We start from the raw sequence: 24,943 nt of genomic DNA, 5'->3' as shown, positions 1-24,943 counted from the left end.
TCTTGACAGTCACTCCGGTTCTGTAACCTGGGAAAACACAGTACCTCTATAGCCTCTACTATGAACTTCACTAAAAATGACTATACATAGATGCCTCTTGCACTGGTGACCATTTTATATAGGATGGCATGCAGATTATTACCCATGTTCACCAAGAGCCTGTACTCATGGATACAGAGGGGTTAGATTTCTCTGTCTTTTTTGAAGTTAGGTAACCATGTGACCAGTTCTGGCAGATGAAATGCAATAGAAATGTGTCACTTGCGGGATGAAGCATTTAACTATAGGTGTTGGATTCTCTAGGCCTCTCCTCCCTTTCCATAGCAAGCATGGAAACCTGTGTTGCCAGATTGATGCCTGGAACTCAAGGCAACCTGAGATACTAAGCCAGCTTATGAAGGACAGCTTCCCTAGAGTCATGTAAACCGACAGTGGATTTTACATGAGACAGAAATAAACTTTTAAGCTGCACACTTGGAGACTGTTTTTTAGTGCAGCATAACCCAACATATCCTGACATTAATGATGAAAAGAATTATAAAATAGACACGAGACATGCTCTGATGCTGTTCAATAGGACATTAACTTTAGCTGAAACAAGGCCTGGACAAGGAGGGAAGGAACTGTGCAGTTGAGCTTAAAGAACTCTTATAACTATCTGGAACAAATGAACCCGCACCCTGCCCACCTTCAGGATGCTCAGTACATCCATCAGTCCCATTATATGATACTAGAGGCCCAGTGCATGAATTCATGCATCAGTGGGGTCCCTCGGCCTGGCCTGCGGGATCGGGCCGAAACCGACTCTCCAACATCCCCCACGGGGTCCCAGATTGTGAAAGGGCCAGGCCAAGGGACCCCACCAGTGCATGATCGGGGCCAGGGAGGGATGCGGGAGGTTGGCCAGCCAGGGAGGGACCATGGAAGGGCTCCAGGGCATGTCTGGCCTGTCTCGCTCAGTCCCAATTGGCCGGACCCCAGCAGCAAGCTAACCTACTGGTCAGAGCGTCTGCCCCCTGATGGTCAGTGCACGTCATAGCGAGCAGTTGAGCAGCCTTATCATTAGCATATTATGCTTTGATTGGTTGAACAGCTGACCGGCCAACCAGACACTTAGCATATTAGGCTTTCATTATATAGGACTAGAGGCCTGGTGCACGAAATTCGTGCACGGCGTGGGGGTGTCGCTCAGTCCAGCCTGCACCCTCTCCAATCTGGGACCCCTCGAGGGATGTCCGACTGCCCGTTTAGGCCCGGTGGGATCGGGCCTAAACGGGCAGTCAGACATCCCTCTCACAATCCAGGACTGCTGGCTCCCAACTGCTTGCCTGCCTGCCTTCCTGATTGCCCCTAACTGCTTCTGCCTGCCAGCCTGATCACCCCCTAACCACTCCCCTGCCAGTCTGATGGCTGCCTAACTGCTCCCCTGCCAGCCTGTTTGCCCCTAACTGCCCTCCCCTGCAGGCCTGGTCACCCCTAACTGCCCTCCCCTACAGGCCTGGTCCCCCCCAACTACTCTCCCCTGCAGGCCTGGGTGCCCCCCAACTTCCCTCCCTTGCAGGCCTGGTCACCCCTAACTGCCCTCCCCTGCAAGCCTGGTCACCCCTAACTGCCCTCCCCTGCAGGCCTTGTTCCCCTCAAGTGCTCTCCCCTGCAGGCCTGGGTCCCCCACAACTGCCCTCCCCTGCAGGCCTGGTCACCCCTAACTGCCCTCCCCTGCAGGCCTGGTCCCCCCAACTGCTCACCCCTGCAGGCCTGGGTCCCTCCCAACTGCCTTTCCCTGCAGGCCTGGTCTCCCCCAACTTCCCTCCTCTGCCAGCTTGGTCACCCCTAACTGCCCTCCCCTGCAGGCTTGATCGCCCCCAACTGCCCTCCCTTGCAGGCCTGGTCCCTCCCAACTACCCTCCCCTGCTGGCCTGATTGCCCACAACTGCCCTCCCTTGCAGGCCTGGTCCCTCCCAACTGCCCTCCCTTGCTGGCCATCTTGTGGTGGACATCTTGTGTCCACATGGGGGCAGGATCTTTGACCACATGGGGGCAGCCATCTTGTGTGTTGGAGTGATGGTCAATAGGATAGAGGACTGGTGCACGGGTGGGGGCCAGCTGGTTTGCCCTGAAGGGTGTCCCGGATCAGGGTGGGAGTTCCCTTGGGGTGTGGGGCAGCCTGGGCGAGGGGCCTGTGGTGGTTTGCAGGCCAGCCATGCCCCCTGGTGACCCAAGCAGAGGCCCTGGTATCTGGGGTTTATTTATCTTCTACAATTGAAACTTTGTAGCCTGGAGTGGAGCCAAGCCTTCTGCTTGCTCCGTGGCGGCAGCCATTTCTGTTGGGATTTATGTATCTTCTATAATTGAAACTTTGTAGCCTTAAGCAGAGGCCTGGGCCAGCCAGGGCTGCAGAAGCTGGCTTCCTCCATCACCAGGGGCAACCCTAGCCTCCTGCTCTTTCCAGCTCTGGGGCTGCCGCCATTTCTATTTGTATTTATGTATCTTCTATCATTGAAACTTTGTAGCCTTGAGTGGAGGCCTAGGCCGGCAAGGGCAGGCGGAAAGCTTGGCTTCCTCCATTGCCGGGGAAACCCACGCCTCCCTCCTGCTCTCTGTGGCCGTAGCCATCTTGGTTGGGTTTATTTGCATATTTGCTCCTGATTGGCTTGTGGGTGTGGCTTGTGGGTGTGGCGGAGGTATAGTCAATTTGCATACTACTCTTTTATTAGGTAGGATTGCTTCCTAGGGAATCAGAAGACTTCTAGATGTTGTCAATGAAATAGTAAGGGAACTCGGATGGTAGAGTCATCTTGGGGGGCAGATAACTGTCCTATATCTACATGATTAAATTCAACTAAGGAGAACTGGTTTAGTTTAGAGAGCAGGTGCTGGTACTCTTCACTTTTGCTTAGGTCTGCTGATATCCACATGGGTCCTAAGATATACCATATTTATTTAATATCCAATTGCATTAGGAAAGCTAACATGAATACAAAAAATCTCAACTTCCTATTTTCTAAGTTATAGTACTATCATTTAGGTAAAGGTCAGACAAGCCCCTTTACTTTCTCCTAAATGCTCACTGTATCACATGTATAAAGTCTAAAATCTGTAGTAAAGTCCATTGATTTAGGAATAAAAATGAAAAGTGTAACTTTTTGAGAAATACAACCCCTGAAGTACTCACTGAAATGGCCAATTTTTATGACAGTGATTGACAACAGGGCACAATTCAAAAGCAAAGGCTTTCCGTTAATGTAAGGAAACTGAGCAACAGGGATGACCCTGGAGAGTGTGAGGGCCAGGGCCACGCTGCTGCTAAGACTCAGCCCAATAAGAACAATTTATAACATGTTCCTTGATTTAAGGTGCTAACAGGTCAGGTTCTCAGAGGTAATTCTGAAATGATTTGTCAAGCTTTATTTTTAGTAGCTGCAAAATTTTAGAATGTTTCTCTGCCAAATAAATGACAGTAATTGTACCACCTCTGACTGTCAAGCCTCTTCCTAAAAGCTTTATATTTTACTGCATTAAACACTTCATAACAGCTACCAACCTGATCACTATTAATTTCATAGTTTAACCTCATGATCCTACTTCACTGGCATGAGAGTGCACAGCACTCACACCACACACACACACACACACACACACACGCAGGACTATTTCATGATGTCCTTTTAAAGGCCCTGCAGATAGGCTGTCACAGGAGAATGAAGGCAGCAGATGGCTGCATTACAAAAAGTACTTCTGTACTTTTATTTTTCCACTGTAGAGAGTTATAACTTAAAAAATAGTATGTAAAAAATAGTACATAAGCTAGTCAGAATGAAAGAATTAACATGTACTTAATGAAAATAATAAATTTCTACAACACAATAAACACCTACACCCCACATTCTTTTGGACCAAATGGCAACTACATATAAATTCAAGTAAGTATTGGTATATTAGTGGTAGAAAAAACACACATCTTTGATGCAGTCACTTAGGAACTGCTGAAAACACAAAACCTGGATGTTAAATAACAGAGCTGGGGGGCTACATAAATAGGGGAATCAGTCGCTCTACCCCTTTCCTCTTTCCAACTTTTAGGAATCTAAGTTTATTAAAATATTTGACATATACAATCCATAATAACTGTCTCTTCTTCAGAAACTTCAGAATGGTAGTTTTCACAACTTTAAACCTTGAGGGTCTTCTGAATCTCCCAAAGGGTTTCTGCACTCTTCTTCAGACAAGCCTCTTCCTCAGGGGTCAGCCTGACCTTTATAAGGTCCGCAATCCCACTCTCTCCCAGGATACAAGGAACACTGAGGGATACTTCTTCGTTTATTCCATAGAGACCCTTAATTATGGTGGAAACTGGGTGCACTCTCCTCAGGTTCTTCAGAACACTTTCCGCTAAATCAGCTACGGAAAGGCCAATGGCCCAGGAAGTATAACCTTTCATTTTAATAATCTGATAGGCGCTGGCAATCACGTCTCTGTGAACGTTTTTCCACTGCTCGGGGTCTTTATCAGTTCCTATATCTGAGTTCAGATCCTTCAGAAGAACACCCGCGACATTCACTCCACTCCACACGGGGACACTCGAGTCTCCGTGCTCTCCCAGGATCCACCCATGGCAGCTTTCGGGGTGGATACCAAGCTTCTGACCGAGCAAGAAACGAAAACGGGCAGTGTCCAAATTACAGCCACTCCCAATCACACGGTTTTGGGGAATTCCACTCAACTTCCAGGTTACATACGTTAAGATATCCACCGGGTTGGAAACCACAAGCAGCTTGCAGTTAGGGCTGTACGTCATAATATCAGAAATCATTAATTTAAAGATGGCCACATTTCGCTGGACTAAGTTAAGGCGCGTTTCTCCCTTTTCCTGGCGTGCCCCTGCTGTGATAATCACAAGGTTGGAGTGTGCAGTGACTTGGTAATCTTTGCTGGAAACAATATTTGGCATTTTCATGAAAACACTGCCATGTTGAAGATCCATCATTTCGCCCTTCAGTCTGCCCTCGGCAACATCCACCAAGGCAAGTTCATCGCTCAGGCCTCTCAGCAGGATGCTGACGGCACAGGCCATGCCAACCGACCCAGCTCCTATAATGGAGATTTTGTTACGAGGAACGTTCTCCGTTGAAGTTAAATTCTTTATCAGCTCACCCTTGACAGTCGCCATCCTAGACACGGGGGTAACAGAGCAAGGACCCCTGAGTGGGATGCCAGCAGGCTGGCGGGGACCCGGCGCCATCCCCAGACTCAGGAAACTCGCTCTCGCAGCGCCCACTCTCCGGCTGGCCCAGCAGACTCCCCCAGCCCAGCCCATGGCCTTTCACTCAAAAGGTGACGGGAGAGAATATGCAGGAATGCGGCAGGCAAGGTTTGAGGTGTGAAGGAAGGGAGCTTGTGATCCCGGGCCACCTCCTCAGCCTGCTACTGCGTCTGCGCGAGGCTGTGGGCCGTTAGACAATCCCTGGGCGTGCTACTGCGTCTGCGCGAGGCTGTGGGCAGTTAGACAATCCCTGGGCGTGCTACTGCGTCTGCGCGAGGCTGTGGGCCGTTAGACAATCCCTGGGCGTGCTACTGCGTCTGCGCGTGGCTGTGGGCCGTTAGACAATCCCTGGGCGTGCTACTGCGTCTGCGCGAGGCTGTGGGCCGTTAGACACCCCCTGGGCGTGCTACTGCGTCTGCGCGAGGCTGTGGGCAGTTAGACACGCCCTCGGCGTGCTACTGCGTCTGCGCGAGGCTGTGGCTAGTTGACGCCTCCTCAAGCTTGCTACTGCGGCCCCAGCTTGTAAGACCTCACGATGGTTTCTACAAAATACTTCTCCTTGAATTCAAGTTTTACAAACACCAATTCTCTTCAACATTTAATGTGTCTAACTGGCCAACTCAGATTTTGTATTTTCAGTGTGCATGCCAAGTAAAAATGCTTTCATTAAGTCCAGATGAAAACAAGGTTACATTTTCTGAACTGTAAAATGCCGGGTGAGGAAGGGCCTGTGCAATGTCTCCCAGGGTCCCCTGCACCATTCCTTGCATCCGCAGAAGTGGGGATCCTGTTCCAGGTCACATCCAGTTTGAGAACCTTCTGGGAAGGATTCCATTGTCTTTATGCCGGTCACGACCGTGATCCGCTACCGTGGGGGAGTCACAGGACAACCAGGGTAAGGGGACCACCATGAGCTGGTCCAAAACTCACAGGGAGAGGCTGCTGCTTCTTTTTCATGCCAAAGGGAAGTTTGTGATGGAGAGTCCTGATTAAAAACTATTTCTCAAGTACAAAGGTATAGCCTCTACTGGAATGAAAATATGCCATAAATGTCCTTAAAGTGGCAATTTTAACCCATGCACAAAGATCATTGATTAAAGCAGTAAAATAAAATATGGTTGACCCTTGAACAACGGTTTGAACTGTGCCCACTATAAGGGTTTTCCTCAGTTGACCCCCCCCCTCCCCGCCCCCAGTTCACACCTGCATTGTTCAAGGGTCACCTATATCTGCTAGTACAACAGGGCATCAGTGTGTCTTACCTTCCACTGCATTTCTCTGGTTATTCTCATGAACTTCCTTTTAAGTTTCTCAGGACATAAAAACTCTACATCTGATGAAATATAAATCCTAATAAACCCAATAAACTACAGAAGTCCAAATAAAAATAATGGTACTTCCTCCCCACTTATTAACAGAATTATGACCACGTAAAGTTCTCCTCTCCTCCAGAGAGCAAGGTGCTCTCTCCTACTGGGGCTCTTGGTACACGCAGCTAGCTCCCTCTCAGTCAGCAAACAAAGATTTGTTTCAGAATACCAAACCTTGGCAAAATGAGTATTTTATATCAGGATGTGAAAAGCTATTCTCATTCTTCCTGCCACTGAAATGTAGTCCAAGAAGAGAGGAAAAAGCAACGAAGTTGGTGAGGGGAGGGAACAGTGTGGCAATCAGCAGAGTTCCTGCAAGCCTATTTTAGCGTGACCTCCTGGCACCTGAGCGGGGACCAGAGAGCCTGTTTAAATGGTACAGTCACAATAAGCTCTGTGACACAAGAAATGGTAAGAGCACCACATATATGATTTCTCTCCACACTGGTGGTTAAATTTATAGAAACCATTTGTCAAATTAAAAACTGGAAAAATTTTAACTGATCTTGACTTACTGGTGGCCAGTATTTTAGAGTGATCCTTTTAAAAGACCAACTTTTGATAGCTATCGTTTCTTTTATTCCAGTTATAACTTGAAATGTTTTAACCTAATGCCTGTTCCCACCTTCTTCCTATAATGACGCCTTTGACCAGTCGGGTCATTTTCTAAGATAAGTGTTCTTGAGGATGAAATTCAAGGACATAAAGACTCTTAGCTAGCTGGCTTCTTTCTATAGTAATTTTCTTTGTCGAATGTGAACCTCTTTGGAAATACAATCTCTATGAGAGCTGCCTCTTCAGTTTTCCCCCTTAACCATAACTAAATCAATTTTGAGAAAAAAATAATGCTCTCCAAGATAAAATACCTCAAACAAAGCAGTTTTTTATGTACAATAAGTCTTGAGATAAGAAGGAAAGAACTAAGGAAGATGAAGAAATGTACATGACCTCCACAGCAAATTTAGGTCTACTCAAAGATGTGGGAAGCCAAATATAACCAGGCAAGCTCCCTACCCTAATGCCCTTCTGTCTTAGGTGGCTCATTATTCCTTTTGAATGGAAAACCTAACTCAAATGATCTATTCAAAATGCAGAACAATATTACAGCTGATGGAAGGACTTTTGGTTACACCACTTAGGAGGAATGAAGCAGGAAATAAAGATGACTACCAAGTCTCTGGGCCAAGAATGACCACAACTAAGTCATTCTATTCCTCCCACCCTGACACTCACCCCCATCTCCCCTGCTCTTTTTCTACCAAGGAGTCCCGTTCAAATACAGATACGCCTCAACTTACGACGGGGTTATGTCCTGATAAATCTATTATATGTTGGAAATATAAGCGGACAATAGCCCACCAAAAACGTGCTGGAACACATACATTAGTTCCAGCTGGGCAGAGTCATCTCACTGCCACTGTTCAGCATCACAAGAGAGTATTGTACTGTATAGCCCTAGCCCGGGAAAAGGATCAAAATTCACAATTTGAAGTACAGTTTCTACTGAATGCATTATCACTTTAGCACCATCATGAAGTCGAACTATCCTAAGTTGCAGATTGTCTATATCCATCTTCTCCTAACTTTTCTACAATGCCCAAGCAGAATTGACTTTTTAAAATCCTGTACCAAATAAATAAATAAATCAAATCCTGTACCACCAAAGCACTTTGTACCTCTCTCCATGATAGGATTTACCACACACAATTAAGTGTAATCCAAAAGGGATCACCTTTTTGTACCAGCATATCCCTGTCCTCTAGAACAGAGCTCGGTCCATGCATAGGAGCTCAGTAACAATGTGGTAGGAAAGAATAAGTGAATAACTATAAAACTGAGTAACATGAGGCTAGACTAGAGACTAAAAGGTGAGAGAGAGATGGAAAGGCATTGAAGAAAGGAGTAGGTTAAACATGCAGGTGTCTGGGGTTTCTTAGCAAGGTTGATGCATAAATTTCAAATGAAGCTATTGATGAGCTAAAGAGTTCTTAACTATTCTCAAAGCCAACACCTACCTTTACCAAGTTTGAACATACAACAAAATTAAGAGAAAAGAATGTCCACAGTGCTAGGGACAAGTAAATGCAATGGCAGAGAGAATATTTTTAACCTTTAGAGTTACTTAAAATGTTTTGTTCTTTGGAAAGCTTTAAAAAACAATGTATGCACAAAACTCTCAATTTGCAAAAAAAAAAAAAAAAAATGTAATGAGAGCAGTGTTAATTAATATTACAAGCTAATCGAAAATAGCCTATAAACTCACCAGCATGTAAGTCGGGCATTACATAAACAATGATTGTAAAATTCTTTGTGATTTGAAAGTCATAAAATGTAAATTGTAGTTTTCAAACAAATTAGCGAGCTGTAATTCCACTGCTCATAGATACTATGTAATCCTTGTGTAGGGATCTTTACAAATCCCAGCACCTGAGAGTATTTTCCTTGGCAGCAGTACTGAGAATGCAGGGCCACAAAGCTTTGTCTCCTGAACAGAATAAAAGTAAACTGTCCAATATCAAAGCACCACTGGGATCGACGTCCTGTTTATGGTATTCAAATAGCATAGCATGAATAGGCAAGCTCTAATAATTTCCCAAAGCTCATTTTTGCTCTTTAAAGGTATCATCTTACACATGATTTTTGGTGCAGTGCAAAAGAGCCCCTTGTATTAATCATAAAAAAGGGGAAAAGGTAAGTATTTAAATGTGGCACAAAACATGAGAAATTAAAACTCATTAGTATGTGTGTAAACATCCCAAATCATATCTAAAAATTGAGAAACTTTACCTATAGGTTTAACTGCATAGGTATTTTATTACCCCGTTTATTTTCTGCCAGTGGATTAAGTAATAGAAGTAGTACTGCAGTCCTCGGTAACAACAGCTTTATTCATCTAAAGCAAGTGACATGAAGAATATCTTTGTTACTTTCAATTTGAGGTAGAAATTGAAGTTACCTTTATGAACTCCGAAATGCCAAACCAGATTAACTCCATGTTGTAAAGTTAAAAATTAACCTGCCTTGAGGCTTCTAGGCAAAGAACAGAGTCGGCAGCGGGGGAGGAAGGAGTGCTGGGGGGGGGGGGGGGGGGGGAGCCGGGGTATGAGCAATACAAGGCTCAGAGGCTGGGAAGAACATGGCCCTTCAGCATGGCTAGGACTCAGTGTGACAGGCTTACGAGACTCAGCCAGGCTCCCAACCGAACTGCTGACATCTGGACAGATCATTCGCGTGGACCTGTCCTGTAGGATGTTTAGCATCTATCCACTAGATGCCAGTAGCATCCCTGCAGTTATGACAGCCAGCAATATGTCCAGGCAGTGCCAAATGTCTTTCTCTCGGGGGCGTGGGGAGGCAGCCACGTGGACATTGGACCCGCGGGGACATGAAGAACAGCAGTGAGTGGTGCAGATGCAGGTGGGAGTGCGGGGAAAGGGAAGCGCAGGACATTCCACAGCCGTGTGGAGAGGCATGCGGAGAGGCAAGGCAGAGGCAGGGAGCACAGAGACGAGGTGTGAATACCATGGGGCAGGAAGCTGCTCCCAGCATGACTGTGGGTAGGGGAGTAGCAAGACGTGGTGATCAGCCAGACAGGACGGAGGAAGAGTGTGGTCATGAGTGGACTCCGCTTTTCTCTCGGGGAGCCTGTGGATGATGCCGCTGTGCACTGAGGGTGACCCAGGAGCAGGCTGGGAGGAAATGACCGTTCGGTGGGAACACACGTGATGCTGGGAGGACACCCAAGCATCAGTGTCCAGTCAAGCAGGCCCCCGAGCCAGGAGCTCAGGAGTCTGGGCAGGACAGTGGCAGTTGTCTGCACATGGACCAAACCACCAGTGTACGGGGCCCACGAAGAAGAAAACAGGAGTCAAGGCAGGAATCCCAGCATGCTGTGCGCAAAGGAAAGCGGCAGCACTGCAGGAGTAAATGCGATACTGGGAAGTGAAAAACAAGAGCCAAACGGGATCATGAAAAATCACCAGAAGATACAGAACTATAAACATTGAGAATCTGTCAGCACAAGAAGCAAACAATAACTGATATAATGAGTCATCATGACACATGTTCAGCGCCATTTATACTGTGGAAAGATACACAGCACATTTAAAAAATTTCTTCTTAAATTTAGAAATATTTCCGCCAGGAAAATTCAATCTGAGAGAACACTTCCATTTTCTGATATAGGGTAAATGAATAAAAATATGGAAGTATATCAACATACATGATATTTTTTCATAGTTTTAGATATTCGAAAGTGACTAACCAATAACAGGTACCTTTTAAACAAAGCTTAAGGGGAAAGCAGAGGCTGCCGGGTATTCAGGATGCTTCAGTTAGAGACCTGTATCCCATTTTGTATGCTCAGAGTGAGAAATAACGACAAAGAAAGAGAAAACCCAAGTGGAAGGGGCTAGCTTTCCTCCGGTGGACTAGGCTGGGAACATTCTCGAAGTGATTAAGCCTGATTGTGTCAGGCCTTGCAACGGGAAGGCTTTCATAGCAGAGCTTCTCTCTCTTAGTAATTGTTGCACATTCTCACTCTATCAAATGCCTGGGGCCCTATTTTACTTATAAAAGGAAACTGGTGGGTTTTTAAAGAGCCATCTTGGCAACAGGCCAAAACAGCTGGTGTCTCCCCCGTCCCCCAGAAAAAAATGTGCATCGGTCATTATCTCCCTTTTTAAACTGAGCAAAAGGCCCTGTGATGCGGTCTCTGTGTCACCAGATTGCTCCTGGGAGTGCTCTCACCACCGGGACGCCAAGCCCATTAGAGCGGCAGGGGAACAGGAAGCAGGGTCGCAGAGATGTTCTTGTCACCTCGGCCCTGAAGTTAACGGGTGCGCAGTGCCACTTCCCATTAACGGAAAACGACTGCAGGGAAATACTCCTCAGTGCTTAAGCTGTTTGAAGGCCCGAGAGCTTGACAGCTGGAACTATCGCTGCAAGATCATGATGACTGTGTTCTGGGCCCTCCCGTAAGTACATTAGGAGGAGGAAGCAAGGCTGGGTCTGCTGACGTCTGGTGATCGGAATAAGAAATTGAAGCTTGCTTCCTGGGGGCAGGAGCTGGTCAGATCTTCGGAAGCACTGAAATGAGATTAGGCAGGGACGCGGAGGGAAATGTTCCGGCTGCTTCTCAGATTCTGCAGATGACTCGGGAGTGGCTGCCACTAAACAATTTGCAGGAGACTCAGATTAGCTTTTGGTCTTTGACCTAAACTGATGAAAGGTATATAGCATGAAGTCCATTTCCTTTTCAGATATCTTAGAAGCTAAACACTTTTAAGCTTCTCCATAGTTTCATTTTACATGTGGGGTTCTAGTATCCATTCTACAATGCTGCTTCATTTGAAATAAGTAAGAATAAATGTATTTAACAGGAGATACATCAGAATGTTGGGAAAACTGAAATTAGCAAAGTCACAAGAAAGAGATTTGACTATAATTAGCAAAATCCTCACGTTAGTCATAAAGTAATTAGTAAGTGAGACTAAATATTAACATAAAAAGTATGCCTAGGAGCAGCTACTAAGAGCGCTGGAGAAAATAAATTTTATTAGCAAGCATCTACTACTGTCCTAGAGGAAAGGTCTTGTGTTACTTGTCTTAAAGGATCTTTCTTAGAATAGGAAAGTTAAATGACAATTTTTTAGAGAAATATTTAAACTATAGATGTTTTACTTTTTTTTTTTTTTTTAAAGAACAAGAGGCCTGGGCTTTTGAGAAAGAAGCAATCTGTCTTGGCAGATGAAGGGGCAAGTCTGGGGCTGGAGAGTGGGCAAGGGCCCCGGTCACAGACCATTTCCATGAAAGCCTTTACAGCGGCAGAGCCTTCGGAGGGATGCAGTCAAGGAAGAAAGATGATATCAGATTGGCAGACATTTCAGAGTCATAGAAGCCACCAGTGGCAAGGGTGCCAGGAAACTTGTATGCACTGTTCATATCTTCTAAATTGTATCAACAACATTTTTTAAGATGCACTTTGTTTTTTGTTTGTTTGTTTGTTTGTTTGTTTTATATATTTTATTGATTTTTTACAGAGAGGAAGGGAGAGGGATAGAGAGTTAGAAACATCGATGAGAAAGAAACATCGATCAGCTGCTTCCTGCACAGTCCCTACTGGGTTTGTGCCCACAACCAAGGTACATGCCCTTGACTGGAATCGAACCTGGGACCCTTGAGTCCGCAGGCCGATGCTCTATCCACTGAGCCAAACCAGCCAGGGCTTTAACATGCACTTTGATTTAACAATAGCAACTGCTGTCTTTAGGACAAATTTCTTGACCAAGAAAAATACAAAAGAGATATATGCCTATAGAGGTTCACCATGGTGTTTAACTGTGAAAATTACAATCTAACTACTGTTGGCAACAGACTAAGTAAACCATAATACATAATAGGGTACCATGTAGCCATTAAAGGTGATGGAGATTTATATACCCGACTGTGCAGAGATTCCTATGACTAGTCAGTGAAAAAAGGTTCCAGAGCAGTACAGTAAAGCAACATTTACATACGATTATGTGAATGTGCCTACAGAAGAAGGTCCGAAATAATGTTTCTACTGTAATAGATGATTACAACTCAGTGAGATTTCTGGTTATTGTTTCCTTTCCTGTACTTTTCTACATTAATTCTTTTTTTTAAATATTGAATACATATTTTTACCAAAAAAAGCCACTTTTGTTTTAAGAAAGATAGGTCCAAAATGTATTTTTCTTTAAAAATAAATACATATATATAAAAATATACAAATAAAGACAAATACCTCTTATCCCATTGTAGAAGGGTTAACAAACCAAAAACCTCCTTTTGTTTATAAGTTAATTTTCAAATTTAAATCTCTGGACAATTTAAAGTATTTCCCAATAACTAAGAACATTTTCATTCACAGTTTTATTACTATTTGAGGGCAACAACTATAAATTATCTGTAAATTCTAACTACACTGATTATCATGAATATGTTATACAGAAACCACAGTAAACATTAGCAATGGGCAATTCTGACCAGTACTTTGAGGCTATAACCTCACATCAAACAAATTTAAAACATGGGTCCATGGAAGTCATAAAGCTTCCAATTGTATCAATCAGGAGTTGTTTATATACCTATTGTTCTTCCTTCTAAGGCGACGAAAAAAAGATAAGACAGTCTAACTATAAGTATGCTCAACTTCTTCAGAAATCCTTTCAAGTATTAATACCTACTATAATAAAAGGTAAAACAGCTAACAAATCTTTGCTCTTGAGTAACAAACACGTTAACGGTAGGTGGCATGGCTTCTTCTTTTGATAACTGGGGAATTACCAGTTGGTATCACTAAGGGTCCTATTGACTAGCTAAAGAGCACTGATCTCAACTATTCTCTAAGCTCAATATGTCTGTCCTGGTAAACAATCTATCACAGTGCCTCAAGTGCCAGTTTCCTAGGACTATGAACCCATAATCAGTGTTCATTCTTTTCACAATTAAGTTACTATGATAAAATCAATGCTGCCTCAATCATAATCCTATATAATAAAAGCCTAATATGCTAAGTGTCTGGTCATCCGTTCAACCAATCAAAGCATAATCCTATCTAATAAAGAGGGACTATGCTAATTGACCATCACTCATCATAACGATGGCTGTACCCACAGCTGAGGCCAAGTTCCCATAAGGAGCCTTAACGAGCAATCAGCAGGGACCTGAGGTTATGCCCTCCCCTGCCCCAATGGGGCTTGACAGGGGACCTCAAGGTGCGCTTCCCGTTCTGGTGCTGGGCTAGGGGACCTCAGGCTGCTCCTCCCCACCCCAGCGCCAGGCCGGGGGACCTCAGGCCATGCCCCCACCCCAGCACCAGGCCGGGGGACCTCAGGCTGTGCCCCCTGCCCCAGCACCGGGCCAGAGGACCTGAGGCTGCGCCCCCCTGCCTGGCTGGGCTTGACAGGGGACCTCAGGCCGTGCTCCCCACCCAGCAGGGCTTGATGGGGGACCTCAAGGTACACCCCCAGTGCTGGGTTTGGGGAACTCAGGCCATACCCCCGCCCAGTGGGGCTTGACGGGGGACCTGAGGCTGCACCCCCTTCCCGGTGCTGGGCCAGGGGACCTGAGGCTGCACCCCCCTGCCTGGCGGGGCTTGATGGGGGACCTCAGGCCATGCCCCCCACCCAGTGGGGCTTGACAGGGGATCTCAGGCCATGCCCCCTGCTCCAGTCTGGGCTGGGGAACCTCAGGCTACGCTCCCTGTCCTGGTGACAGGCCAGGGGACCTGAGGCTATGCCCCCTGCCCAGCAGGGCTTGACAAGGGTGGAACTGGCCAGGTCTGGATCTAGACCAACAGGGGCGGGGGGGGGGGGGAGTGCTGGCTGGGTCTGGGTCTCAAGCGATTTTGAGGTGCATGTGGGTGGGTGGGGACTTGACTCTGGGTCCTGTGGTGAGCCCCAGACTCTGACAGGAGGAACATTTTCATATACATTTTACTATTTTTCTTTCATCTCTGACACTTCTATTATAGAAAAAGGGCAAATAGCAATATTAAATTATTTCCTCTAATTAATCCCATTTTAATGTGCATGAATTTTGTGCACTGGGTCACTAGTATGTTTTTTTTTTTTAATATATTTTATTGATATTTTACAGAGAGGAAGAGAGAGGGATAGAGAGCTAGAAACATCGATCAGCTGCCTCCTGCACACCTCCCACTGGGGATGTGCCCGCAACCAAGGTACATGCCCTTGACCGGAATCGAACCTGGGACCCTTCAGTCCGCAGGCCGACGCTCTATCCACTGAGCCAAACCGGTTTTGGCACTAGTATGTTAATGATATGCTAAGGCTGCTCAACCGCTCACTATGACATGCACTGATCACCAGAAGGCAGAGAGTCCTCCACCAGTCACCTCGGCCCTGAATTTAACTGTTGGACAGTTGCTATGATGTGCACTGACTACCAGGGGGCAGACGCTCCGACTGGTAGGTTAGTTTGCTATTGGGGTCCAGCCAATTGGGACTGAGCAAGACAGGCCGGATGTGCCCTGGAGCCCTCCCTTCCCATATCCCTCCCTGGCTGGCCAACTCCCATATCCCTCCCCGGCCTCGATCATGCACCAGTGGGGTCCCTCGCCCTGGCGTGTGCCCTCTCACAATCTGGGACCCCTTGGGGGATGTTGGGAGCCGGTTTCAGCCTGATCCTGCAGGCCAGGCCGAGGGACCCCACTGGTGCACGAATTCATGCACCAGGCCTCTAGTCAAATGATAAAATACTATAATTCAAAGTAACTGCTGAACCCATACTGAGCAGTCTGGCTGTACCATGGCCCATGGCTGGTCAGTGGGGTGGAGAGAGGATCCCATCTTAAATCTGGGTGCACTTATTTGCTTCGGTCTGCTGACAAAGTAGCTTCCACTAGCTCTCCTTTTTTGGAACCTCTGATAAAATGATAGATCACTGTGTAAAATACAAATTTATATTAATATTTGGTATATTACACATATTCTATATGAAGTGATGAATAAACAAAACAGTAAATCCAAAAGATTTCTAAGATGCTGAAGGGCTTCACTTTAAGCATTTTCATGTTCCCTTTCAGGCCAGCAGATGTAGCTGTGACTTAAAATAGGGAATGTAAGCTGTTCTGGGTCAGCCATTAGATGGCACCCCTTTTATAAAAATGGGGTTTATAGTGGAGATTTAATACAACTGAAGGCAGCTACCAACAAGTTTGACACTGGAATTGACTCTGATCTAGAGCAATCATCTCAGTTACTTACCGAGTGCATAGCCTGTTCTCCTTAGTCATAGAAAGATGGTATTTCCCAATAAGAGACAGTAAATAGTGAGAAAAGTTCATCATCGGACTCTTTTGTGAGCAGCCTCATAGTTCTCATCAAAACTCTCCAAATGCAGACCTGAAATGCACCCCGATGCTCTCCACAAGCCTCCGAGCAGAACCATCTGGTAAGAATTTGTGTAGAAAGTTTTAAAGCCTCAGCTGCCCATAACCAGTCTATGGGGAGCCCTGTCTTAGCGCAGAGCCTGGCTCAGGGCAGGCCCACAAAGGTCTTCGGAATGAACTAATCAATATACGTGACTGCTCTCAAAAGACGTATCCTTGACAAAGTACCAGTGGTTCGCTTTTCGGTGAGACTTTTCAGTAGTAAAAATCGAACGGATATGCCCAATGACCAGCATGGAGGGAGGGTGTGTCCTCGCAGTCTCTTTTTAGTTAAAGACATTAAGATGCAATATAAAAGGATTCCAAGTACCCTTAGATTCAATAGTGCCAATTAGAAACGAGTATTTCTCCCCAAAATATTTGATTTAGGCAATAATCCTCTTATCAGTCCCATACGACAAAGAAGTTCACATTAGACACTAAAATAGCACAGCCCATAAAGCCCAAGTTCTCAAGCTCATAATCTAATTTAAATAACCTAATTTTGTTGGTCTATGAAAGTTTGCCAGCACAGTTACCTTAAAAATAAAGGTTAGTCAAACAAGGAGAAAAGCAACATCTGTTCACCTACTGGTATATTTTGAGTGAAAAATACAATAATGCCCATGTTTAGTTATTATTAAGCCAAATGTGAAAAACTCAACAATGCCAGTACTATTACTACTATTATCTATTACTCCAGCAATTCTCCCCTCCCATTCCCCTCTAAATGAATCACTCCCATCAGCATGCAGACATGCTGTTAATTCTCCCAACTTAAAAATAAACACAAACTCTCTTGACCCCAACTCTCCCTTCTATGACCCCACTTTCTTTCTCTTTACAGCAAAACTCAAGACTTGCTCATATGTACTACCTCCAATCTCTCTCCTCCATGCTCTTTTGGATCCACCCCACTCAGGCTTTACCCAGCAATGACTGCCATATGCTAACTGAGTGAACTACCATGTGACTTATTCCCAGCTTACACTTCCTTTTAAGGTTTTCTTCACCCAGCATCCAAGCCACCATCCTCCTGGTTTTCCTTCCTCTTCACTAGGGAAATCTCATTTGCTCCTTTCCTCATTCCCCAACCTCTAAACCTTGGGCCTGCCCAAGAGTTCCTTCCGTGGACCTCTCCACATTCACTGCCGTAGTGAGGTCATCTGGTCTTGTAGCTTTAAATACCATCTACTTAAGATACCTATTTGAGATTGATGAGTCTCACATTTCTATCTTCACCTTGCACCTCTCCCCTGAATTCTAGCCTTTTTATCTAACTGCTTACTTGACTTTCTACTTGGCTATCACATCTCACATTGACAAGTCCCAGACTGCGTTCCTGACTTAACCCCCAACAGCATCTGCTCCTGTCACACTGATCCCCATCCATTTTCCAGTTGCTCAGGCCAAAAACCTTGGAGACATCCTTGACTTCACTTTTTCTCTCACCTTTCTCACTCAATCCTTAACAAATCCTTGTTGACTCTACCTTTGGAATAGATCCAGAACCTATTTGCATCAACTCCACTGCAGCCACCTGCTCTACACCACCCTCATTCCCGCCTGTCACAGACAGTGTGGTCCACAGAACTTCCTACTGGTAGTTGAATAAGATAATCATTCTGAATGTATAGCTTCGCAGCTTGGAGTCTAAATTACACACACACACATAAACAGAGGTTTTTCAGATTTTCTCCCGTAATATGTAAGTGCATTAATAATTGAAATAATTTTACAATGCTTTAACTATTTTAGAAGAATATTTATATATAAGGATGTCAAACAGCATAGAAAGTTGTTCCAAGTTAAATAATTTCACTGAAAAAATAGCTAGTACCAATTTATACAGAATGAACATTTGCTATGAATTAGTCATTACTTAATTACATTTGAAGTTTCACCCCCCTCAAATATTTAAATTACTTATATCATTTACTAGTAATGAGAAGTTGCCTCATCATTAGTAAGAATTTAGTCACCTTCTCTGTCATCACTTCCTAAGACAGTGGACAAACTACAAATTGGAGAATCGGGAAGATTTAGACCACAGGAAGAGAAATAAACATTCCAGACAGCAGTTAGGGACTGTGGTTACTTACACTGTGAACTCCTAAAGCCTTCCAGACCGCGAAGCTGATCACACCAACCCCGCACCAGGCACACAGTGAGCCCCAGCCCAGGGCTCGCAAGGCCAGGGCAGACCCGCTCTCCGGCAGCGCAGCGGTGGCCATGCTCCCCTGCAATGGACAGGAAGGCTGGGGTGAGACCAACACTTCAAAAAGAATAAATACTTGGGGAGTGTTCGAAATTAACATAAAAAAAAAAGCAAACACACACAAAAATACCCCAAAAGAAATTTTTTTTAAATTTATATAAAACTATTACATTTCGATGTCCACGAGAATGAACATTTCCCCAAGTTATGAACCACCTGTTTATGCCTTAAATTGTATATTCATGTTATTTGCCCACAAAGTTTTCTTATTTGTATATTCTCTTTATATATTAATATTCTTCAGCCCTTATACCCATCATGTGTGCTATTCTATTTTCCCAGTTCGGTTTCCTTTTCATTCCTTGTATTTTGCTTTTTAGTTTTTGTTTTTGGTCCAAGATGCATCCTGATGCTTTGAAGCTTTCTAAAACTTCCCCTATCCTAATGTTACAGTCATTTCTCTTTTCCGTTAGCTTTATTTTTAAACTGTCTCTTCTTTTCACTGCTTTTAAGTTCATCTGGTATTTATTTTGGTTTTGATGGGAGCTGATGACTCAAGGGAGTTTACTTCCCCAAACCTTAGCAACTGCCCCACTCTGTTGATTAATCCTTCTCCTCCCAACTTACTTGAGAATCTTTTATAGAGAGACGTTTATTTCTAAGCTATTTTTGTACCACTAATTTATCATCTATTTTTATGCCAGAATCACACAGATTTAATTATAGAATAAAAAATATTAATATCCAGAAAGTACATCATACTCGTTACTTTTTTCAAAAATTCCATTGCTGCTTTTGCCTATTAATTCTTCCAGAAAAATCCTAGGACATTCTGTCAAGATTTCTTTCTCCTATCCCCAAACAAGTGGAGAAAATGCCCATTCATTGGCATTTTCATTAGCTAATTTTCAAGCTAATTAGCTAATCTGATAAACAATAGCAAATTCGTAACATCGTATCTTCCACCTGGAAATGTATTTCCATTAATTTGTCTTTTTCTTTTTAAAAATAATTTTCTTGATATTGCTCAACACCATTTCTTAATACAGGTTTTTCTACACATGTATTTTGTGGTGTGAGTGTTATTGACAGCACACAGGAATTATGCTTATGCTAGGCATGTGTACCTGGCATGTGCCCTAGACTCTATAGATACTCAGTATTTGCTAACTTACACTTTTTGTGGATATGCCTTAGACACAACAAAATTTTCAAATTTTCTTTAGCCATTCTCTATGATAAAAACAATCTGCTCTCATCTCCCTCCTTTCTCATGTTGCTGTGGTTCCCTAGAGCCCACATAAATGCACAGGTTCTAACTGGCCTGAATTTTTTTTTTTTTAAATATATTTTATTGATATTTTACAGAGAGGAAGGGAGAGGGACAGAGAGCCAGAAACATCGATGAGAGAAACATCGACCAGCCGCCTCCTGCACACCCCCCACTGGGGATGTGCCCGCAACCAAGGCACATGCCCTTGACCGGAATCGAACCCGGGACCCCTCAGTCCACAGGCCGACGCTCCATCCACTGAGCCAAACCGGTTTCGGCTGGCCTGAATTTTTATCTGGAAGCAGCGCCACTAACCAAATATTATTAAACTGGAGTCTGTTTAAGTGCTTTAGCCTAAATTTTAGTTCAGAAACTTAAATTTAAAATTCCTTATTTCCCTGGGAAAGAAATTATATATGTATTATATACACTGAGTGGCCAGATTATTATGACCACATGACATTTGTAGGCATCGTATGGGATATGGAAGCCGAAGGCCTGTTCGAACACCTTTGCTGTCTGCAGTTACCAAGATAAAACGTCTCCAATTCGCACAGGAACACAAGGATTGGACAGTCGAGCATTGGAAAAAAGTCATGTGGTCCGATGAATCACGCTTCCAGTTGCATCATGCAGATGGCAGAGTGAGAATTTCGTGGAAACAGCATGAAAGCATGCACCCCACATGCATGAGTACAACCCTTCAAGCTGGTGGGGGCAGTGTTATGGTATGGGGCATGTTTCCCTGGCATGATTTGGGCCCTTTAATTCATGTGGAACAACGTCTGAATAGCACAACATACCTAAGTATTGTTGCTGATAAAGTTCATCCTGTCATGTTGATGGCGTATCCCAATGGAGATGGCTTCTTCCAACAAGACAATGCACCATGCCACGGTGCTCGTATTGTGCAGGAGTGGTTTCAAGAACATGAGGGAGACTTTACCTTGCTTAGGTGGCCCCCACAATCACCAGATCTCAATCCAATTGAGCATTTGTGGGACGAAGTTAAAAGAGCCATCAGGCAGCTGGTTCCACAACCATCAAATCTCACAGAACTGACAGTGCTATCCATCAGGCATGGTGTCAGATTCCTCCCATCACCTTTCAACATCTCGTGGAGTCAATGCCAAGAAGAATCGCTGCAGTACTGAAGGCAAAAGGTGGCCCAACGAAGTACTGATGGGGTGGTCATAATAATCTGGCCACTCGGTGTATATACATATATTTTTAAAAGTCTACATAAACCCACATTTGTTTTAGTAAATTAAGTTTAAAAGGTAACTGCATATAAAAAGAACCCTTAGTGGCATAGTAATATTCCCAATAAAATCTTAATTTTATCAACTTTTAGATTTAAAAAATAGTACATGCCATATCAGCCTCAGAAATGGATTGTGAGATAAATTATTCTTAGAAATCAATCCAAACTCCACTATGAAAGCACCACTATCACTTAGGTTTTACTAATTTCTGCCACAAGATATATTTCCACTCTGAAAATATTCTGTAATATAGGCAGAAATGACCATGAGATTCATAGAAGTTCCATATAAGCTCTGAGTATTCAGAAGGGGATCCAGATGCACTTTAAATGTGGTCTCTTGCATTATAGTATTTATAAGACTTAAGTATGGTTATTAGGTTATTATAGATGCACAGAAGTGGAAAGGGGTTCAGCTGGTTTATGATTTTTTACATAACACTGTTCTTCTAAAGCAAACAAGTTGTGAATATTTGTTTTATCTCTCCCCCCTCTTCTCTCTCTCTCTCTCTCTCTCCTCTCTCCAGAGCTAGCTTCCTGAAAGGCAGATGTTTTCTTCATTTCTGTATCTCTAGCTAGGTCACTTTGCCTGCCACTTGAAAGGGCCCAAGTTGCATGTGTTAAAGCAACAAAGTACTAGATAAATAAGCCAGGGAGGGCAGAGACAGAGCAACGCATAAGAACAAGTAACTACAAGCAAATGTGAAGAAAATCTCTCAGCGACTAGGTAAATGAGCTACACATGACCACAACAGTGATTGTTCCATCTTGCTCTTGGAGTAAGGATTTTCTTCCTTAAGCACATTATAGTCGTTCAACCAAAACTTCCTGAGCACCTACTGTGTGCCAGGCACTTTTCTAGAGAGGAGTGCTGCAGCAATGCACAAGCACGTACGATCTCTCAGTTCAAGGAGCTGACGTGTTTTCCATCCACGCTAAGATGCACTTTATTTCAACATTTTAACATCTCTGAGAGAGAAATGCCTCTTGCAATCAGTATTATGTCAAGAGTTTAACTGACATCACTTTTTCTTTCTTAGTGATACAGAAAACATTGGGGCCTCTCACAATTGATAGTGAATTACCTAGATTTAGATCTAAAGTCATGTTGTGAATAGAAAAGGTGCTGGGTGATTTTTCAAAATCTTGTTCTGCTAAAAAGTGAAGGAAGCACGTTTAAGTACTCCTTTTATATGAAAATAAAGACTGTTGATTAATCTGTGCACTTCTTGAAGCTATGAGGTGTACACAGGTTTACTTCTAAAAGCATTATGCAAGGTCACTGACATTTTCTTTATTTTTCCCATGCAAAAGAGCTGCCATTTACTTGTAAACAATAACGATGCTATGAATGGATTTCAGTGTCACAAACCTTATTGAACCATTCAGGGCTTCTCTTTTTGGCCAATGATAATGTTGTAATGAATCCAGCTAGCATTCCCGCAGCAGCAACGGTACCTAAGAAAAGTCCACCTGCCAAGAGTTTGGGGGTAGGGCGCGGAGGACGGGGAGCGAGATTAAAGAAAGGATGAAAGAAACCGGAAGTTAAAAAGATGTACACAGATAAGTTCCAGGTACTAATGAAATTACATTCAAAATCACTTTTGAAATTCCAGAAACAATGGTTAAGCAGCTCTGGCCAAAGGTAAATGGCAGGGGCTGTGAAACCTGCTTGACCTCATGACCTCTGAGGTCATTCTGACATATCATTTCCAAGTGCAGAGAATGGGCACAGGGACCCTTTGCGGGGACAAACCGATCTTGAGAACCGCATGCTAAGTGACGTAAGTCAGGCAGAAAAGTCAAGGACCTTATGATTTCATTCATATGTGGGACAGAAAACGGAATGCACAAATGAACAAACAGACAAACACTCATAGACACAGACAACAGAATGGTGGTTACCAAGAGAAGCAGGGAGAGGGAGCACATAGTGCAATATACAGGTCATGTATTATTAGAAAAGTATACTGAACATATATAATTTTACTGTCCAATATCACCCCAATAATTGTAACGAAAAGGAAAAATTGTTAGTTCTACAGAATTAAAAAAGGAAAAGGAGGGCACAGAGAAACTGCAGAGGCATGGGGGAATGCAGCACAAGGAACAGCTGCTGTCACCTCCCCACCTCCCCCGGGTCACCGGACCCCATACACTCAGGGACAAGCCCAGGCGGAGGTCCCCCAGGGCGGGTGGCAGTGCGAGTGCCCGCTGCAGCGCTGGGGGGAGCTTGCCCCGACGCCCGCAGCTCACCACACCACACCTTTAACCAGGAAAAGCCGGTCGTCGGCGAGTCCCGGAGCCTCCAGCCGGGAGGACCGCTGCTCGGTCTCGGGGCCTGTAGGATCCATGCTTATAATGAAGCCTCCACTCCCGGTCCGGCGACAAGGGGGCCCGGGCGGAAGCGACAGGAGACGGGGGAGAAAGGTTCCGCTCCACCTCCCTGTACAACCTGAACATCGGTCCCCAAAGCCTCTCCTCCCCGCGCCCGAGGGAAGCTGTGGGGCGGCCCGAGTGTCCCAGCCCGGCCCGGGGCGGCGTCCGCCGAGCCGGCTCCCGGGGAGCACGGCGAGCCTACCCCACGGTGGCGACCGCTGCACTTGAACGCTGTGTACGTGAACAAGGACCAGCCCCGGCTCTGGGAGGCAGCGGGGCCGCCGGTCTCCACCCCAGGACAGGGGTCTGGCCCGCGCTAACATCGCAGATTCTGAGAAGCAGGCGTCAGTCTTTTCTCTGTCGTTTTTCTGGGACATTTCCTAACAGTCGTCACGTTAGGTGTAAGTGACAAGTTCTGTTCTCGGGAGAGTCATCCTACCAGCCCTTGGGTGCTGCATCGCCGTCCCTAGGGTGGATGGATGGTCCTACGGAGGGGCGGAGGGGCCTGGATGGTTACCCGAGCTGAACTCAAGTGCTTGACCCCACCCCGTGACCCCACCCGCAGGGAGAGGGGAGGGCCGGCCCCGCAAGGCTGGCTTGAGCTGTTCCAGCCCAGAAACGCGGCGGCCGGCAGGCTGGCCTGCTCTTCAGTCTGGGAGCTGAATCGCTGACGGTGTTGGAGTCCGTCAATGGCCATTGAAAGGAGGAGTCACGGAAAATCTTTTCACCCTCCAACGCAGACACATAACATCATCTTTTAAAATGAGTCCATCGGTCACTGCTTCATTCTGAACCAAAAGAAAAAAGTCATGAAGTTCTTGAGGAGGGGGATGGAGATCTTTATTCATTTCCATATTCCTCACTTACCTAGTCATGCATATTAAGTAAATATTGGATGAATGAGCAAATGAGTGCATCATTTTTTTTGGCATCAATTAAATGAAATTAATAGCTCAACCCCGGGCTCAGGTCCTAAACCGCTTTTCAGCTATGGGAATGTGGTTGGGTTATTTAGGCTCAGTCTGTGGTGGAGCGAACGCGAGTGAAGACCACTGGAGTCCAGACCAAATTAAAACTTAGGGAGCCTTTATTGCCGGCCGGCGGCTGCCCTCTCTCCACGCAGGGAGGTCAGAGAGCAGTCCCAACCCTTTGTGCAAGACCACTTTTAAGCACATTAACCACATCCTGTTTTTGCAGAGTAAGTAACCCAAGACAAAACAGTTTTTCCCAAATAATGTCAGGGCCATGCTATTGACGACC

At 45.0% G+C, this 24,943-nt stretch overlaps 2 protein-coding genes across 2 annotated transcripts in view; both read right to left on the bottom strand.

Moving 5' to 3' along the window:
* Positions 1-24,444, bottom strand: part of TMEM242 (transmembrane protein 242) — a 29,784-nt gene extending 5,340 nt beyond the window's left edge. The window contains exons 1-3 of the mRNA XM_080666469.1: positions 23,571-24,444; positions 22,677-22,777; positions 18,652-18,789 (exon numbers count right to left, since the gene is read on the bottom strand). Of these exons, the coding sequence (XP_080522595.1) occupies positions 18,652-18,789; positions 22,677-22,777; positions 23,571-24,060 (729 nt within the window). The 5' untranslated portion in view covers positions 24,061-24,444. The remainder of the gene's footprint in view (positions 1-18,651; positions 18,790-22,676; positions 22,778-23,570) is intronic.
* On the bottom strand, positions 4,169-5,182 carry LOC308245895 (L-lactate dehydrogenase A-like 6B; the record flags this gene model as incomplete). Its single annotated transcript, XM_080663830.1, has 1 exon — positions 4,169-5,182. Exon 1 carries the CDS (start codon positions 5,165-5,167, stop codon positions 4,169-4,171), a length of 999 nt encoding a protein of 332 aa, XP_080519956.1. The 5' UTR covers positions 5,168-5,182.
* Positions 24,445-24,943: the final 499 nt, after the last annotated feature.

This window comes from Plecotus auritus (assembly GCF_963455305.1).
Source record: "Plecotus auritus genome assembly, chromosome: 4".
Classification (NCBI taxonomy): domain Eukaryota; kingdom Metazoa; phylum Chordata; class Mammalia; order Chiroptera; family Vespertilionidae; genus Plecotus; species Plecotus auritus.
Note: the sequence above shows the minus strand (reverse complement) of the source record. Positions and strands in the feature narration are given on the sequence as shown.